The sequence below is a fragment of the Tupaia chinensis genome, unplaced genomic scaffold, assembly GCF_000334495.1.
Source record: "Tupaia chinensis unplaced genomic scaffold, TupChi_1.0 Scaffold000276_2, whole genome shotgun sequence".
NCBI classification, from domain to species: domain Eukaryota; kingdom Metazoa; phylum Chordata; class Mammalia; order Scandentia; family Tupaiidae; genus Tupaia; species Tupaia belangeri.
Genome location: NW_006159759.1, coordinates 2768565 through 2788154, shown reverse-complemented (window position 1 = coordinate 2788154; position 19590 = coordinate 2768565). Strand labels below are relative to the sequence as shown.

At 37.9% G+C, this 19590-nt stretch overlaps 1 protein-coding gene across 1 annotated transcript in view; it reads left to right on the top strand.

The window, feature by feature from the left end:
* CNTN5 (contactin 5) overlaps positions 1 to 19590 on the top strand; it is a 515333-nt gene that overhangs the window by 168185 nt on the left and 327558 nt on the right. The window contains exon 7 of the mRNA XM_006150105.2: positions 12796 to 12898. Coding sequence (XP_006150167.1) covers positions 12796 to 12898 — 103 coding nt within the window. The remainder of the gene's footprint in view (positions 1 to 12795; positions 12899 to 19590) is intronic.

The window sequence follows — 19590 nt, the reverse complement described above, 5'->3', positions numbered from 1 at the left end:
AGGCATCTTTTTGAGAATACAAAAGGAATAAAATAACATGGTTTCTCTCCTGATTGAGCTTATAGATTATAAATGTGTATATATATATATATATATATATATATATAAAACAAAAAGTATAATTGTGATTTAGTTTTATTTAAAAAGAAGAGTGCTATAGATTTGTGTGTTTGCATTTGTATATATGTGTATGTGGAGAGAAAGAAAAAAATAGAATGAAAAAGAGAGATTAACTTGTTTCGAGGGAGTCAGAAAAGACTTTGCTAAAAAAGTAATGTTTGAAGTAGAACTCAATTATGTTCAAAATTGGAAATGACTAAATTGATTTTGCTTTGCAAACAACAGGAACTTTTCTCAGGGAGCAGCATAGAATAGTGAGGCAAAGTGGATTCAGAATTAATATAACCCTAGGTTTGAGTCCCCCGCCTGTCATTTAATAGCTCATGTGCTTTTTGAGGGAATTACTTAACCTCTACAATACTCAGTTTTCTTATTTAAAATAGGGATAATCATGTCTACCTTGCTGCGGTCCCTAAGATGCAAAGGCCAATTTACTTGCATACATTTAACAAAGCATTAGGCTTATACCAGGTGTTCAGTCAATGTTTATTCCCTCCCTCTTTACATCTAGAGTCTTTAGTGCACATAAAGCCCTATGATGAGGCTATGATGACTGGCATTTCCTCTCTGGAAACATTTCCCCTTTGAACCATATCATACATCATCATATATTGGGTGTTTGAAATCAGTAAGAGTTTGTAAAATAAAATATGTAGTGAATTGTTTACAGAGCAAATCAGGGGCTGGTATGTTTTACTACCTTAAATGCGAGTAGGATTTTTTTTAATGCTGGCATTCTCCATAATGAGACTACAGTGAGAAAACAATCTGTACAGATTAAAGTGTAAAAATAAACTTTTAACAATAGTTTAAAACAACTTATTTGTCACATTTTCTCCCAGAGTTAAACCAACCAAAAAACTGATCGACTGAACTAGCAGAACTAAGTCCTCAAGATATTTTAATCTCTTGACTTCTTGGTGATTATAGTATGAGTTGGTAGACAGCTATCCCTAAGAAACTTTTCTAGAGGGAACAATTCTTTTGAAGAATGATTTAAATGTAGAAATAAAAAATAGTTAGGGGTTCAGCAAGTGTCATGAAGGCTAAGGAGTTGGATTCTGCATAGCCGGCTATGAGATTCGAGCCCTGGACCCAGGAGCTTGAAAACTATGCCAGGTGAATGTGTTGTGGGCCCAAAATCTCAAGATGAGATCAGAAGTGAAGGGATTGTGAAGGGATTGTGGCATAGTCATCCCCACTTGGGGGTGATTTCTCATTTTCCCCTACCCCTGTCCCTCTCTGGCAAGTGCACAGACCCCATAACAAAACTATTAAAAACAAAAAAATGTAGGTGAGTGTTCTTGGTAGTTGCAAGAAATAGACACTCAAGTGGATCAAAGTAAAGAGTTTTTATTTTTATCACATGAATGATATAAGAGGGAGGAGATAAGAGAGAAATCCAGGATTAGGGTCTATGAGATGGCATGACTTTATGGGTGACTGACCATTGCCTTTGTTTCTTAGCTAGTAATGTGACTCAGCCATGATAAACAGCTTTTCCATTCCCCAGTCAGCTTAGTCTTACCCTCTGCTTCAGCTATGTCCTCCCTGCCTTGCAGAAGGTGTGTGAGTGTATGTGTGTGTGGGTGTGGGTATGTATAAAAACTGCCTCCTAATAACTTAGGTTTGCCTTGAGTCATCTTTATATAATTTATATTTCACTCTATCATTTCAGCTTCTTCTAGAGGGGATTGTGGATATGGCAATTACAGTTATTTTTCTAATACACCAAGTAAAATTCACTATATTTATGAGGTATTTTCCTTTTCTTTTTGTATTTCAATGGAAAATATATTCTGATAGACATAAATATTTGAATGAATGGTATAGAAATCACAGTTTCTAGTTAAATCACAATTGAAAGAACCAATTTTAATTAGGGTAGAAAACTTCCATAGAATTATTTTGAGATCTTAGAAGAATTTAATTATTGAATTGAGCTTTAGTATGTCATTTGGAATTAATGTGTTTTGATTTTGATTTAATTTCAAGTCAGCGTAGTCATTCTCTCATTGTTACTAGGCCCAAATTCTCTTTCCAAAAAGACTCCTTGGTTTTTGAAATAAGGACCATGGTTTATTCAATACATGATCTGTTGTTCTAAATCATATTCACATAGTTACTGGTAGCAGCTCATAAAAGTCAGACTATGAGTGTTTGTGTGTGTGTGTGTGTGTGTGTGTGTGTGTGTGTGTGTGTGTGTTTTGTTTGTTTGTTTGTTTGTTGGCTAAAAAAAGGTGAGCACATGCACTACCAGAGAAAAAGCCTCCCCCAGGGGGGATGGCCACATTGCAATTCCTTCTCCTTCATTTTCCTCTTGAGACTTTGGGCACGCACTTGTGCCCAACATTTTGTCAAGCTGCCAGGTCTGGGAATCAAATCACATAGTAGACTGCATGGGATCCAGCCACTTGAACAACCACACCACCTAGCTGGTCCAAGAAAATTTTTTTCAGGTGCCAAAATGTTGGAGTTTTTTTTCTTTTTTAATATATCCAAAAGTTATTGATCTCTGCACACATTGAAACTAAAGACTCACATGCACACTTAGAAAGTCCCCAAAACTTTAAGTAAGAATAAATAAATGCAAGTTTCGAGTAATGGATTCATTATAAAACATTTGTGACTTTGTGTTTATAGAGAAGTTCCTCTAACTCGTGTACATAGAAACTTACGAAACTTGCAAACATACCTACTTCTCTATAAGTAGAAAAACTTAACAAACTTCTCAAAGTAAATATCCATTTATTATCAAATCTTCAAAGTTCACTACATCTAGCATGTTGTTATAATGCCAGAGAGCTTATGTGTTTGGAAAAATACATAGAAAGTTGTTTGGGGGCCAGCAGGTGGCTTAGTGGCTGCAGTGCTGGACTCCACATGGCCAAACACAGTCCTAGCCCCAGACCCAGCAGCTTGAAACTCACGCTGGATGTGTGTGGGTGCATGCCCAGAATCCCAGAGGAGAATGTGGAAGAAGGGATTGTGCCATGGCCATCCCCCAAAAGGGTGATTTCTCACTTTCTCTAAGCTCTCTCTCTTTGACTCCAGCAAGCCCACATGCCCAATAGCAAAAATCTCTCTGAATAAAAAAGTTGTTTTCTTTTAGCCTTACATTTAGAAGATCTTCTTCTAAGTTATGATGCACATGTAATGAGCCCTTACGTGATGGTGGGGAGAGATGGGTGTATTTCTCTAAATTATAGCAGCAAGAATAGAAGAAGAAAGCAAGTTTTAAAATTCAGTAATCAGAGACATGCATTTACAGTGTGAGGCATCTCCTTGATCAATTTATTCTCTCTGCTTACAAAGGGAAAGCAAATTTATTGTTGTTTCTCATTTTCAGAGTATATAATAGTGACGAAAACCATTTTCTTCTAATGATAAAACTCTAGCTTTTCTCAACCTCTCTATATAAATAATGGTGCATTTATTTGATGATAGCAGAAGCCATTTATTTCTTCTTGTCAGGAGATCCCTCAATCCTTTTACTTACACACCAGTGACTCACCTAAAGGAACTGATTCAGGGTGATATATACTTTTTGAGTTAAGAAAACATATGCTATCTATTCAGGTTATTGAAAATATTTATCATTAGGGAATTGAAAGTATGAAGGCATCTGGATTCTTTTCTAGTATTAAACTGTTCAAAGATGATAACTTTTATATTTATTTAAATATAAGTTAAAAAAGAAGTATGTTAATATACATAATATAAATTCCCTGACAATGGGTTTCTAAATCCATAAAAAACTTATAAAAAAAAGCACTCTCATATATGAAAAACTGGAATCCAGCGATGTTTTATGATTGTCTCAGTGTTTCAACAGAGTCATAACTGGAGTTAAGAATTGAATCATTTATTTAGGAATCACAGGTTGCTCTTTAATATGTCCTTAAAAGACAAGTATGACATGTCTGCATATAGCACAGTATATTTGGACATAATACGCATTATTTAGTCATTCCCTTCCCTTCTTCTGTCATTTTCTTCATCACTATTACCATTATTTGTTACTGATATTTAACTATTTAGCTTTCATTTCCTTACCAGAGGGCTCACATAGCAAATGACAATATATTTACTCAGATAAATATATATATATATTTTTCAGACTTTTCAAACATAACATAATTTTTAAGTAAGCCACCCATTGAAACTATATAATAAGAATATAGGAAACTCTTACAGAATGTACATTTCTGGTGAAAGGAAATTCTCAAGATAGTTTATTAAGTAATTTTCATGCATTTTAATGTATAAGCCACACAATGCACAAACTACTTCAGTTCACAGGGCTTTCATTTTGATCCCTATCATGCTACATCTTCATTATAATTATGGTGTGTTCAACTTACCAATACGAAATCACTGATAACAAGAAATACGTATGCTATTAAATCCAGGTGTGATCTCTAAATTAAACCAGATACCCATCGATTGTGGAAACTTTAATCCAAATAAGCTCTAATGCAAATTTATCAAGCCATTGCTAAGACATCTTTGATAGAAGAGTAATACAAAATGTCATTAGATGTTATTTATCACTTAGCGGCAACTTACATTTGAAAACTCTCTCCTTCGTACTCAATGTAATAAAGTTAAATTTCTGATAAAATCTCCAGATAGAATCTCACTTGCATGCATTTTCTCGCACTGTATCTTCTCCAGAATCACTAAACTTTCATAACCATATCTTTTAACTCCAGCTCCACAAACACAATCTCATTAAATCAACTTCCTCAAGTTTTGATTTCTCTAGTCAGTCATCTGTCCTTCATATTAGCGCCTCTAGGACTTTATTTGTACTTTTCTGATTTTATTTATCCTCTTTTTCACCTTTATTCATGATGCAGTGCATGCATATGACAGTGAGCGAGAGAAAGGAAAAAAGGGAAAATGGGGGAGAAGGAGAGGAAGGAGCACCTTTCAGAGGCTCCAGTCACATAAGATCACCTTCTTCCAAGTCCTCCAGCCCATTAGATCTTGGGTGCTTGCACATGTGCCCACCATGTTTCAGGGTGACCAGGCTGGGGATTCAAACTACAGTTACTATGTGGGGCCCAGCTTTTCTTGAGAGTGCATTATCAGTGTGCCACAGATCCAGCCCTTTTTATCCTCTTTTATTAGAATTTTCTGTAGCTTGTGTTGTCTATCCTCATTAGAGTTTACATTCTCTACTAAATGAACAGTGCTCAAAATAGAACAAGTTTAATATATTATAAAATAGAACAAGTCTAACATTACTGTGTCTTGGCCCTTACCCCACCATTTATCTATCTTGGCCCTTACCTGGTGCACTGTCTTGAATACGATAGACTCAGAAACCAAGGCATTTATGAAATAGTACCTGACATTGGGTTGCCACTGGTTATGCTGGGCACAATGACACATTAGTCAGATCTCTTTTAGTTTCCACTGAGAAATGCAACTTGAAATAACTTAACCAAAGTAAGAAATTCATTTTATTTAACTGGGAGAAAGGCAAGAAGATAAATCCCAGGTAGAACTGACATGCTGCCAATATTCTCTCATTCTGTCTCTCTTGTGTCTGTATTAACTTAATTCTATCCAAACTGACTTAATTCTTTTCAAAGGCAGATTACTTTCTTCCTCACAATGGAAGCTTTATTGCCTCTTAGTCTTATAGGATCATTTTATGCTGCCAAGGAAAAAAATAAGAACTATACTCTCTGGTCCCTAGATGTAAAATTTCAACCATAGCTTCCCATCCACAAATCAGTCATTGTGAATAGGGAAGTAGAGCAATGGAAATGACCAAACTTTGGTCAGTGCCCACCTGAAGTTAACTATACCCAGGACGGAAGAACCTACATTGGAAGTTAAAGCTTCTGTCCAGCTCATAGAATGAGTATTATGTAAGTGCCAGGATGAGTATCATTTTAAATATGTAACAACTGGGACCAGCTAATAATGTAGTGATTGAGTTGCTAGACTCCCACATAGTTAACTACAGTTTGAGTCCTGGACCCGATGGCTTAAAATTCAGGCCAGGCATATGTGCATGCATGCTCACGATCCTGAGAGGAGGGACCAGCAGTTAGCGCAATGGCTATGTCGCTGGACTCCCACATAGTCGACCGCAGTTCGCATCTCGGACCCAGTGGCTTAAACTCATGCCAGGTGTGTGTGTGCGTGCCCAAGATCCCAAGAGAAGAATGGAAGAGAAGGGATTGCAGCGTGGCCATTCCCTCTGAGGGGTGATTTCTCGCTTTCTCTCTGTCTCTCTCTATCTTGCTGGTGAGTGCACATGCCCTATAGCAAAAACCTCTCCCCCCCCAAAAAAAAAAAAATCCAGAAAGGAGAATGGAGGAGAAGAGATTGCAGTGTGGCCTTGCCCCTGGGGCGTGATTTCTCACTTTATGTTTCTCTGTCTCTATCTCTTTGGCAAGCATACACAATCTATAGCAAAAATCTCTCCAAATAAATAAATAACTGACCTAGCTGTTCAGAATGCAGTGGTCACAGAACACTCTGTAATGTTTGAAGCCATTTAGAAGATTGGGATTTGGTTCCCAGGCCAGCCTGTACACTCCACACCTCTGCTCACATTCCTGTGATCCTTCATGATTTATACGTTGGGGGTGGTTTAGGCTATCATGACCTGAAACCCTACTGAGAATGTTGTCTTTCTTTTTCTCTCTGTTTTTCCCAGGAAATCAATAAGTTCTTAAAAATGAAATATGTAACAACTGCTGCAGAGACTCAACAATCAAAACTGTGGCCCCAGTCAAAGCTCTGGCAAGAGAATATACATGGTCGAATGTAATTTACCATGTTAGGGCAAGTCACCAATAAATGTCATAAATTTATGACATTTGTATGCTCTGTATGCCATTTTGTTGAGGCATGTTAGTCTGCAGCTTTCTAATTCTTAGTAATGAGAAGTAACATGATATAAATCATAGTCAAGGAAGGCCTAGCTTTGACTGTCCTTAATATATATAAAATCACCTAGAGAAACTACTAAAGATACAGAATTTGTAGCCCCACCTTCAAAATAATCTTCATCACCAGGCTTAAAGTTGGCCTTGTACCCTGAGATTGTACTAAGCTATCCATATTCTTCTGACGTCATGGGCTCTGTTCTACTGTGCACTTGTATAAACACTGCTCTAAATTGCATTCCACTTAGTGAATCACTCCCTCCCTCTTCATAAGTTCTTGTAATAAGAAAATCAACAGCCATAAGGTCATAAAAGTAGAGTAATGTGCTCTCAGCTGGAAGGCTTCTGTTTATTAGGTATTAGGGTAATTTGGGGTTATCCTCTAATGGCATGTGAGTCTAAAGTAGGGTGGCCAAGTAAGTCAGGAGAGACAGGTATGTGAAAAGAGATAGCAAAACATTGCATTATCTCTTGAGCAATATTCGGTTTGACACTAAGAACAATCCAAAGATAAAACAAAACAAAACAAAACAAAAAACAAAACTACCTTGACCAAAGAGCCCAATATTTTGATTTTCAGCTCTAAGTCTTCTGGAACAGTATTGTTTGGTGTGTGTGTATGTGTGTGTGTGTATTTTTTCTCATCTTTAAAAGATGGTGGGTAAATTATGGAACCTAAAGTCAGTGTTAACAGTTAACATAATTATCCCATGAAAGGTAAAGCAAAACTTAATTGCTAAATGTGATCAATCGTTAAAGAACAAGACACACCTGAAGGGCTTTCTCATTTGTCTGTGTATCATCATTCCCAGTGTTCAATTAGAAAGAACCAGTTATCGGGGGGCTGGATAGTTGCACAGTGGTATGACAGTTACTTAATATGCTCTGCAAGACTGACTCATGTGGAATGGTCCCAGGTTCTTGTCCAGAGAGCTCCAGGAGTGCACAGCATGTGCATGTCCATGATCCAGAGCTCCCTGACTGAAGCTAGACGATCACAGCTTCAAAACCCTGTTTGGGGTGCTCTCTCTCTGTTTTCCTCTCTCTATCTCTTTTGCTCTTAGAAGTAAGAAGCAGGACAGCAAATGATGTAATGGTTACATCACTGGACTCCCATGTAATCAACCACAGTTCAAGTCCTGGACCTGGCAGCTTAAAACACATGCCAGACACAGTGTGTGCATGCCCAAAATCTCAAGAGTAGAATGGGAAAGAAGGGATTGTAGTGTGACCATCCCTCCTGGTGGGGAGGGGTGACTTCTTTTTACTGTCTCTCTTTCTCTGGTGAGTGCATGCATGTGCACTATAGCAAAAATCTCTCTCTAAAAAAATTGAAAAGAAAGAAACAAGAACAAAAGAAAAAAACAGAATCAGTTATAACTTCTTGCTTTGCTCCTCAAATCTGGTAATATAGTCTGACGCCTCTCATTCAAACTTTTTTTCTTTTCTTTTTCTCTTTTCTTCTTTTTTTGTTTTTAGGTTTTTGCCATAGGACACATGCACACACCAGAGAGACAGTAACAGTGAGAGGGAAGGTGAAGTATCACAGCCATTTGGAGGGATGACCATACTTCAATCCCTTCTTCTCCATTCTGTTCCTGAGATTGTGGGCATACATGCACACATGCCTGGTTTGATTTTTTAAAACTGACAGGTGTAGGACTTGAACCATGGTTGACCATGTGGGAGTCCAGTGCCTTAACCACCATGCCAACTGCTTGCCTCAAATATTTTCATTTTTAAAAGTTTAGTTGGAATATTACCAACCTCTTGAGCCCTAGCAGAAGATCTACCAGTGTCTTTGGTCATAATAGAAATCATCTGAGAATCACCTCCAGAAGACTGTCCCTCACAAAACCACCTTCAAATATTCAAAGGAGTGCTTATCCTTTCAGTCATTCCTAGAAATTAAAGCAATAAAAGAATGTCTTCTTTGAAATTTATAAATGTTGGGACCAGCAGATGGCATAATGGTAACATTCCTGGCCCACATGGTCAACTGCAGTTTGAGTCACAGACCCAGCTGCTTGAAACTCATACCAGGCACATGTGTATGTGTGCCCAAAATTCTGAGAGGAGACAGGAGGAGAAGGGATTGCGGTGTGGCCATCCCCCCAGAGGGTTATTTCTCGCTTTCTGTCTGTCTCTGTCTATCTGGTAGGTGCACATGCCCTAGAACAAAAATCTCTCAAAAAAGAAAAAAAAATGAAATTCACAAATGTTATTTGGAAAAGAAGATAGAGAGTCAAGGGGTCTGGCTCTGATTAGCTAATAGTACCTATGATACTGTATTATTATTTAGGGGCAGATCTAGGTTTGAAGGAGCCTGAAATGTTACACAGCTATGGTACCTTCTTTAATGAAAAATAATTCAGAAATATGAACATAAAAGTGGGTCCTAAAAGGGATATTTATTTAAGATGGGAAAAAGAAATGAAAATGAATCACTGGAGCTATAGAGATTTATGTCTCTTTCTTCTCAGATCTCTTTGAACAATTTACTAAAAATAATAATATATAGTTTGTAAATTCTCTCTGATTGCCACTGCTTTTCTTCCTACTGCTTGACACTCTGTAATTGACAGGACTTGCAGGAACCCACACAAGCAAGGGGCTTAAGTTTAATCAGTATCATGATAAATCAGATGTAATTAAATTATCAAATGAATAGGAAGAAAAGGAACAAGACGACTGTAGAGTCAGTTTTAAGAATATTAGGATAGTGTAGGATATTAGACTAACTCTGAGGACTATTTCATGTGAGTAGTCAAAGGTAGCTACTTAGCAGGGTGCCTATAAATCCTCACATGGGGCTTACAAGTAAGGGCATTAAAGGTAAATGTCACATCATTGAGTATACTCAGTTGACTTTATAGGTGGCACCAGCAGGCCAAATCCTACTGCATAACTAAAGAGACACCTGCTAAAGAGAGGACAAGAGGAAATAAAAGAAATTGGAAAATATGGTGATGGGAGGGATGGGCCAGAGGGAGATAGTTCAAGATGGTGTAATGGGTATGTCGCTGGACACCCACATTGTTGACCACCGTTGGAATCGGAGACCTGGCAACTTAAAACTCATGCCTGGTGCTTGTGCATGCATACCCAAGATCCTGAGAGAATGGAAGAGAATGGATTGCAGCATGGCCATCCCCCCTGAAGGGTGACTTCACTTTCCATCTCTCTGTCTCTCCAGCGAGTGCATGCACCCTATAGCAAAATCTCTCTTTGAAAGAAAGAAAGAAAGAAAAGAAAAGAAAAAACATTGAGAAAGAGATAGAGAAGAAGTGCGTAAATACCTATTCTGAATATTAGCCACTCAACTTCCTATTATTAGGTTCTTATGCAGCAAGCATTACACTAGGAAACAATCGAGAGAGTTATGTCACTGGTAATTTCCTTCTATCCCCTCAGTTTACATTTAGAAAAAGAAACCCAGAGGTTGCTGACTGATCAGGAATGGACCAGCCCAGTCATTAACAGACCAAGGACTAGAAGCTCAATCTTTATGATGAAAACACCCGTGATATTTTTTTCTGCTATGCTTGCTTTGTAGAAAAGTATTACGGAAAACAAAGATAATTGTCCTGTCCTAAGTGAATTTAAACACTTCCCATCTAAAGTTGTCCATTCTTCCTTAAGTTTTCAATGATGTGTAATAAACACACACACACACACACACACACACAGATTTTTCTTGTGAAAGGTAGCTCTTTTACCTTTTGCATGTCCAGTGTGTCTTACTTTCATATCTTACAGCATTGATCTTCCTCTGTTGGGGTGTCTTGCCTTTTCATCTCATCCTACACACATACACAAAGTAATTTTACATAGAACCATAAATGTACACAAATCAGTATATACATATGTGCCCATAAACGTAGGTACCCCCAAAACATGCACTAAGTCTCTTCAGAGGAAACCCAGGACTAAATCATAGCTCTTTTCGCTGTGGTGATTTTCACACAGGGGAATCCTAAAAATTATTCTGGGGAGAAAATGAACTCAGGGCTACCTGATCACATAGGCACCAGAATGCAGTGCCTATAGCTCCAGTGATTCATTTTCATTTCTTTTTCCCATCTTAAATAAATAGTGTATTGTTGCATAGGTAAAAGCTGTATGCAGTTTCATGGTTTCAACATTCACCTCTAAATTATAGTGCTGTTTATCACCTGGCTAGAATGCATCCCAGGCTTCATTCTCTTATTTGAACTGTTTGGTAAGACACTTTCTTCTGAGTTTCTTGTAGGATCTCAAACTCAATAATCCTGAATTGGAAGTCATCAGCTTTCAAACTTTAGGTGTGTTCTTTTCTTTGTCGATATCCTCTAATTCCTCAAGCTAGAAACATTATGGCTATTATGAACACTGCCCATGCCCTATCTCTGTATCCCATTGTGTGCCAAGTTTTGCCAGTTCAATTCTTGGTTTTTCATATTTAATCCTTTTTCTCTATACTACTATAATTCAAATTCAGAACTTTATCACTTCTCCCTTGGATTATTAAAATATTGTAACTGATTTACCCATCTCTGTTCTCATTCCAGATAATATAAATATGTCAGTAAGATGGCACTCCCTATTCAAAACCCTAATAGCTTCAAATTATTTATAGATTAAAATCTGAATTCGAGACCAGCAGATGGAATCATGGTTAGAATGCTGTACTCTCACGTAGTTGGCCACAGTTCGAGTCCCAGACCCAGCAGCTTAAACTCACCCCAGGCACAAGTGCATGTGTGCACAAAATCCCAAGAGGAGAAGGGATTACGGTGTGGCAATCCCCTCTGGGGGGTGATTTCTCACTTTATGTCTCTCTGTCTCTCTGTTCTTCCAGCAAGCTCACACACCCTGTGGTAAAGATGTGTCATAAACAAAACAAAAAAATCTGAATGTCTTACCCGATAATGAAGGTCCTCTATTTGTTGGTCTCCAGGTACATTTCCAAATAAAATTAGGATGACTTCCCTTCCCATACCAAGATACCAGAAAAAATAATATTCTAATTCCTGATAGATTCCTATCTCTTTATCTCCCTACAGCTCCCTTTCCTTTCTCTATCTTTTACTCCTTTATCCAGATCCTAACTATTCTTGTAATACCCTCAAATGGGCATAACACTTTTTAAATGCCTTGTCCATGGCACTCATTGCTTTGTATCTTTAATTACAGTATTTTCATAGATAGCTTTCCTCTCAGACTTAGGTATGTGTTATTTCTCTATTTAAACTTGTGGGGTTGGCCTGATGGCCTAGTGATTAAAAGAACCAGATCCTGCATGGCCAACCATGGGGTTTGAACCTCAGCCTAGGGGCCTGAAAAGACACCAAGCATATGTGTATGCATGACCACAGTTCAACAAGATGAGGAGCTGAAGGAAAGTAAGCATCCCATAGGGGGTGATTTCTCCTTCTCTCTGTCTCCATAGACACACATTCTATCTTAAAAAAAAAAAAAGAGAGAGAGAGAGAGAGAGTGAAAGAATAAGAAAAGAATAAACCAATGTTGTTAAGACTTCCAATAATTATTACTTTAAATGATATTGAACACACATGTAACCTAATCCTAAAGAGCAAATGAGGATTTCATTACAATGACTGAGCCTGAGTGTACTGCTTATTTCAATGCATCAAAAATTTAGCAGTCACCAAGCATACATCAACAATCAAATCAAACAGATTTTCAATGTAACACCTCCAGGAGTGGAATGAAATTATAACATTTATTTTATGTTTAAAGACTATTCTTTATTTCCCAGGTGTGATGGGAGAATATGAGCCGAAAATTGAGGTCCATTTTCCTTTCACTGTTACAGCTGCTAAGGGAACGACTGTTAAGATGGAGTGCTTTGCACTTGGCAAGTAAGTACATATTTTTCCATAATTAGACATAATTGTTTATTAAAATGTGACATATCATATTTTTAGATCATTATTTTGCCTGGTTTTGTTTCCCCAAGAGCTCTATGGTGGCTACTCATAGAAGGTCAAAAGAATTGACCAAGAAACTGATTATAATTATCTTTCTAGTAATTTTTATGCATAGCAATGTATATGATTTTGCTCTTTTAACAGATGGAAAACTTCCCTAAATGAAAGATGAGTTTTATATCGCTTTGCCTATTTGTCTTAAAATTTTAGTATCATCCTTAAATTTTATTCAGCAATGATGTAAATACAATATAAGGACAAGGTACTCTGTTCCTCCTTCACAGGATGTAGATTCAGATACTTTATAATAAGATAACAGTATAAAAGTCATAAGGATGGTAGTTACAGGCAGCCAGTTGATTACTTCGTATCTCCTGAAATAATACAGATAGCACAGCTGTCAATATAAACCACAGATAATCACTCCCCAAATCAGAGAGATGATTTATATCACAGCCTAATGCCTGCCATACTTAATGATTCTATTTCTGAGGGTGTAAATCCCACGATGTATAGTCATTTGTCAATGATGTTTGCAGTGTGGGTATTGGGATCAGCAGCGGGAGTCGGATTTTGATTATATTTGATTAGCACATTATGATTTATTTTAAACAGAATGTTGTTTTGTTTTTTTTAGGATGATAAGACTTCAGGGTCCTTTCTAGGCTCTATAATTATAATTTGCATAAATGCATCTCTATCAGAATTACTAATCATTTAACTTGAGTTGCAGTGAGCCAACTCCCACAGCATAACTTTAAAGCACTTGAAGATAAACATGCTACATAAATGTGCTTATTAAAGTAGGGTTCGCCTGTACGTGAGGAAAATATTAGTAAACATGAAAAACTCAGCCAGTCAGGAGAGGTTTAAGGGATGAACATAGTTAACACTATGTGTTTTAAATTCAAGACTGATGGAAATAAAACACACACACACACACACACACACACACACACATATGCCTATAATAAAATTTAATTTATAAGTTAATAATAGATTAGCAATAACTAATAATTCAATAGAACAATTACAACAATATACTGCAATAAAAGTTAGGTGAATATGGTGTCTCTCTCTCTCTCTCTCTCTCAGAATATCCTGTAGTACTGTATTGTGGGTAACTAACAGTAGAATGTAAAGCCACAGAGAAGGGGAACTATTATATGTGCCATCCTGCTTCGACCTAATAGAAGCAAGATCATAATAAATTAAAAGCAAAGTAAATTGTGTGCAGTCCATCTATTAAACAAAATATACCCATAAGTAGAAAACATTTCAAGACTTAAAATACATGTAGGAGATATTTGGGCAGATATCTGAGGAAGCCGTCCAGAGGAAGCCTTTCAAGGCTTGAAGATTGTAGTTAAGTGCAGAAAATTGAATAATCCCTGTAAGACTTGTTTTAGCCATTTGTCATGTAATAGTGTCAAGTATGCCTGCACATGTGTCAAATAAGAAGCCTGATTCTGATAAATGCAAAAAAATATATATATTCTGGTTGATACCAAAGGTTCTAGTATATCCTGCAGTTAAATAATTTTCAAGTGCCAGCATTGGTATTAAAGCCACAAACAAAGAGAGGTCATATTGTAAAACAAATTTGAGAACTAGATTTAAAGGGGAAAAAAAATACATTATAGAATATTTCCCCAGGCAGGCTTATTTAATAAGTTAAATGTGGTTGCTTTTAGAAGCCTTGAAATATGCTTAATAAATTGATGCCTAAAATCCTTTTCATTCTAGGTAGGACCCAACAATGAAATTATTTATGTTCTTTTAAATTTACTTTGAAAATGTATTTATTTCTTTGATATGAGAGACAAAGGCAGGGAGATAGTGAGACAGAGGCAGAGAGAAACACTCCCAATAGAGAACCTATTCCATGATTCACCCCCACTACCAGTTGACCTGGACCACCTGCACTCACATAGGCACCTGGTGTGCCCAGGATAGTCCAAGGACAGGAACAAAGAACCCCTTCAACAGGAGGTCACATGCACCACACCTGTGCCACTCCTGCTTCCTATTCACTTACTTTTAATCTTTTTTTTTTCCAACTTCACTCCTTTTTGTTATCTCTTTCCAAAAACAAAAGGAATAAATAAAAGGAAAAGGAAGGAAGATACACCACGTATGTCAAGAAAGTCTCTGCTGGTCCATTTTTATTGCTGTGAATTGTGTTCCCTCAAATTTCATTGTGTTGAGATTTGTTGTCACAGTAGTAAGAGTAAACTTCCTGGTGTTGAAAGGTAGCACCTCTGAGAATGAGTAAGTGATTAGAATGGGCTCCTATAAAGGAGTTCTGCTGGGTTTATAAAGAGAGGGAAGGAGACCAGGTCAGAGCAACGGATAGACACAACGGCTCTGCTCTTGCCCTCGTGATATGATCGGGACTCAGAGACGCCAAGCAGAGGTGGCCCATGAACTTTGGACCTCTTAACTGTGAGTGAGCTGAAAACAATCTATATTTTCATAACTCATGAAATTTTAGGTATTCTTTTATTAGCAGTAAAACAGACTGAAACATAGCTTTCCTATGAAGTGTCATGATTATAAAGGAAAGCTGTCATAGTCTCTACTCAAAAGTCTAACTTGCCACCCTCGTGAGACTGAATAAGATTAAATAATACCTTGACACACATTCATTTACTCCCAGCATATTGTCACGTGGCGCAGATCATCCCTGCAGCCTGATGTGCTCAGGGCAATTTGAAATTCATGCTTGAGCCTCTGCTTAGTCCCCACAGCTCACCTGAATAGCTTTCCCCTTGAAAGACTACATGGTGCTCTGGTGGGTCTTTGTTCCAAGAACTTCAGTATCTGTTACTAGCTATGGGCCAGGATTTTACCTCTCAGACTGATTCTCCTGTCAGTGTGCCCTCATAGAGCATCTTAATCAAATGTTTCTCACGCAGCGCTGTCACGGAATTCTGCAGTGGAGCCCGCTGAGCTGTTCTCTGTCTCACGGCCTTTGCTGGAAACACCCTTCCCCCATACTTTCCTTGGTGGTTTCCACTTATCCTCTGGCTTTGGCTTAACTAGCACCTGCTAAAGAGGCTATCTGTGACCACTTTACCTAACTCATATTTATTATTCTCCATTTAAATACTTGGCTCGTTTCTTCGTAATTCCAACATAATTTTAAATTGCTGGCATAGGTATCTCTACCTCAGCATATCTGTATTAGTCAAGGACTCAGCTGGAAAAGAGCCTCTAACTCAGTTCAATGGAGTTTAGTAAAGGAATGAATTGAGTGTATGTGAGCAGGGTTAAAAGGACCAAGAAGAGGAACTGAAGGATTTATAGAATAGAGATAGCAAGAACTCTATTATTATTATTACCCTGAAGGATTAAAGGACGAAGAGTGTGGTCAGAACCAGGGAGAGCTGAAGATGAGGAGTCAGCAGGGGCCATGTAAAGGCAGCTGTAGATACTACAGCTATGAAGAAATACAGCCTTTTAAGGAACACAGCGAAAGACAGGGTTAGGAAATTATATTTCGATTCTTCTTTCTTGTGTCCTCTGATCCCCTGTGGTGACTCCCATGAAGCCAACTAGAAGCTAGTTTTCAAGACATCTATACACATAACATGGCAGAAATTCTGCCATGGAGAAGGAAGGTGGTGAGAAAGGAGGTAAACACAGTGACCAGCACAGTCCCATCGTGCCACACAAGGGCAAGAATCCCAGCTGCTCTCCTCACTCATGCCGGGCAATGCAGACAGCACTCAGATAATGCCTGTTAAAGGAATGAGTCAACTCAAGTACTGTGTCTAAATTCAGCCAACTCTTAGCAAATAAGTAACATTTTGTTTTCTTTTTATTAAATCTGGGAGAGGGTAGGTGCACTAGCCAGAGAGAAACAGAGAAGGGGGAGTGGGAGGGAAGTGAAAAGGGCACCCATGGAGAAATGGCCACAGCACAATCCCTTCTCCATTTCTCTTTTTAAGATTTTAAGTGTGGGGATCAGCAGATTGCGTAATGGTTACATTGTTGGTCTCCCATGTAGTTGACTATAGTTCGAGTCCCAGACTCTATGATTTAAAACTCATGCCTGGCACATGCCCAAAGATCCCAAGAGGAAAACAGAGGAGAAGGACTTTTCGCTTTCTTCTGTTTCTCTCTGTCTCTCTGGCGAGCACACACGCCCATACCAAAAACCTGTCTACAAAAAAAAAAAAAGATTTTGGTTGTGCAAACACAAGCATGGCATGTTTTTCAAGCCATGAAGTGTGGGACTCAAACCACCCAGTAGGCCATATGAAATCCAACTGCCTTAACCACCACACAACTAGCTGGCCCAATCATGACTTACGCTTTATCCCTTCTACCCCCCAAAATTATTCTTCACACACTGCACATCTCTGTTCTGCTCTCTCACATCTCCTGTTTACATCCAAATTTATACTCATGTCCCTTCTCTGGCCTCTTCATGCCTTTGCTTCCTTCCTCCATCTAGTGCTTTGTCTTAGACCTACAATTTTTCCAGCTCCTTTTTCTTTTATTGTGATTACTTATCATAAGCTCTATCTTCTCAATTCACTTTACATCCACAATATGCATAATATTGTTACAATACATGATAATATAATGTCATTAACTGTAGACACAATATTGTATAGCAGGTCTCTAGACTTTATTGAGATTAGATGACGGAAAACTTATTTCAATTTTTTTTTTTTTTGAAAATGTGTTTTGCTAGCTATAGGACACATGTGGTCTCTGGAAAGACACATAGATAGAAAACAAGAAATCAGCCCCCAGGAGGGATGGCCATGCCACAATTCCTTCTCCTCCATTCTCCTCTTGGGATTTTGGGCTCACATGTACATGCACCTAATGTGAGTTTCAAGTTTTCACATCTGGGATTTGAACCATGGTCAGTCATGTGGAAGTCCAGCACTACATCATCTGCTGGCACCGAATTTATTTCACTGTTATTTAACATGGCAATCCAAAAATCCTCCTTTGATCTATTATTCCGTAAAAAGGGTTTGTGGGCCAGCCCATGACCTAGTAGTTGAAGGACCTAGATCCTCTGTTGCAGACCTTGTGGTTCAGGCCCCTGATCCTGTGTCTAGAAAAACACTCCAGATACATGTGTGTGCATGCATGTATGCTCAGCAATCCTAATAGGAATGAGAAATGGCAAGGGGATTGCAGGGTGACCCTTCCCGGGAAGAGGTGCCTTCTCTTCTCTGTGTTTCTCTGTGCTTCTCTGAAGAGAACACACCTTCTGGCAATTATTTTTGTTAAAAGAGTTATTCTAAGGGTAAGAATGAAACAGAGTTATCGTAATTAAAGGCCAAAAGGAAGGACAGGGCATTTATACATATAAGTGTGTGTGTGTGTGTATAAGAGTAATTCAATAATGGCTGGTGGAACAAAGAAGGACAAATTCATAAGCACAAAGCCTTAATGTTTCCACATCTTTCCACCAGAAATCACCATCGTCATGGTATTCATTGAATCAAATACCTTTTTCAGTATACAATCATTTTTGAAGAAAAATGATTCATTCATTAATACAGAGGTGCCAGTAAGCAAGGAGGGGCTTTGTATAGCTCATCTCGTAAATGTAAGTGGAGGAAGGCACCTGAGAGCACCTGAAACTGAATACCAGTCGGAAAGTGTTCGAAGCCAGGCATTGCCTTAGCTGCCACAGCAGAGAAAGAGACGCCATTCTGCCTCCCTACCTTTAGCTGAATCTAGGGTCCTACCTTCTTCAGTCTAGTTTTAGTTGTTACCTGGGCAAGCTTCCCCCACTCAATCTTTATCCCTAAGGAAACTTATTGTCCATCTTTTTTCCAACTTTAAACTGAATCTAAACAACAATAACTGTAAATTTCTTCCTTTGAACTTTCTCTGACCCATAGCATGATCTCTCAAATCTTTGTAGGCCAAACTTCCTTGATCACTTCAAAATATGTCAGAATACTGTTTCATTGCTCAAAAACTTTGTTTTTATTGCTCTTGAAAGGTGTATTTATCTCTTTATAATCTGTCTCTAAAGGTGTTAACTTTCTATGATTTAAAAGATATAAATTCATAAACTATAGTACACAAATTATCTCAAAATATTGAGTCTCTGTATTCTTAAAGGAAAATAGAAGATATTTTTTTATGTTATCAAATTTTACTCTCTTGATCATCCAAGTTCCCCTGCCTAATTTGAAATTAAGTAAAAAGTCAGAAAGCTATAAGCTGCAAGTGTTCTTCTTAAGAAACCTACTTAAATCTGAATTGGGCAAAAATCAGATACTTTCTCAATAGGTTACTGGATCAGAACGCAACAGAAGTGCACTCATTCCCTCCTAGAAATTGCCCCTAAGATAGAAATACAGGTTATTGAGTGTAGAACTGACGAAGTGACTATGATGTGTTATTTTTGGTATTGGTCAGTCCTGAAAAGGTATTTCTCCAGGAAAAAAATGGGAAATGTTTAAAGAGGATCCATGGGGAAACAAAAGCGTGTAAAGGCTTGGGAAATAGAGGAAAGTGTAAAAAAAAAAAAAGGAATTAATTACTTTAGAAAGAAAAGGCTGTTTAAGACATATGGAAGGTTATTATCAAGAGATTGCTCACAAGCTGTTCTCCAGTTTCAACAAGGTGGGAGGGAG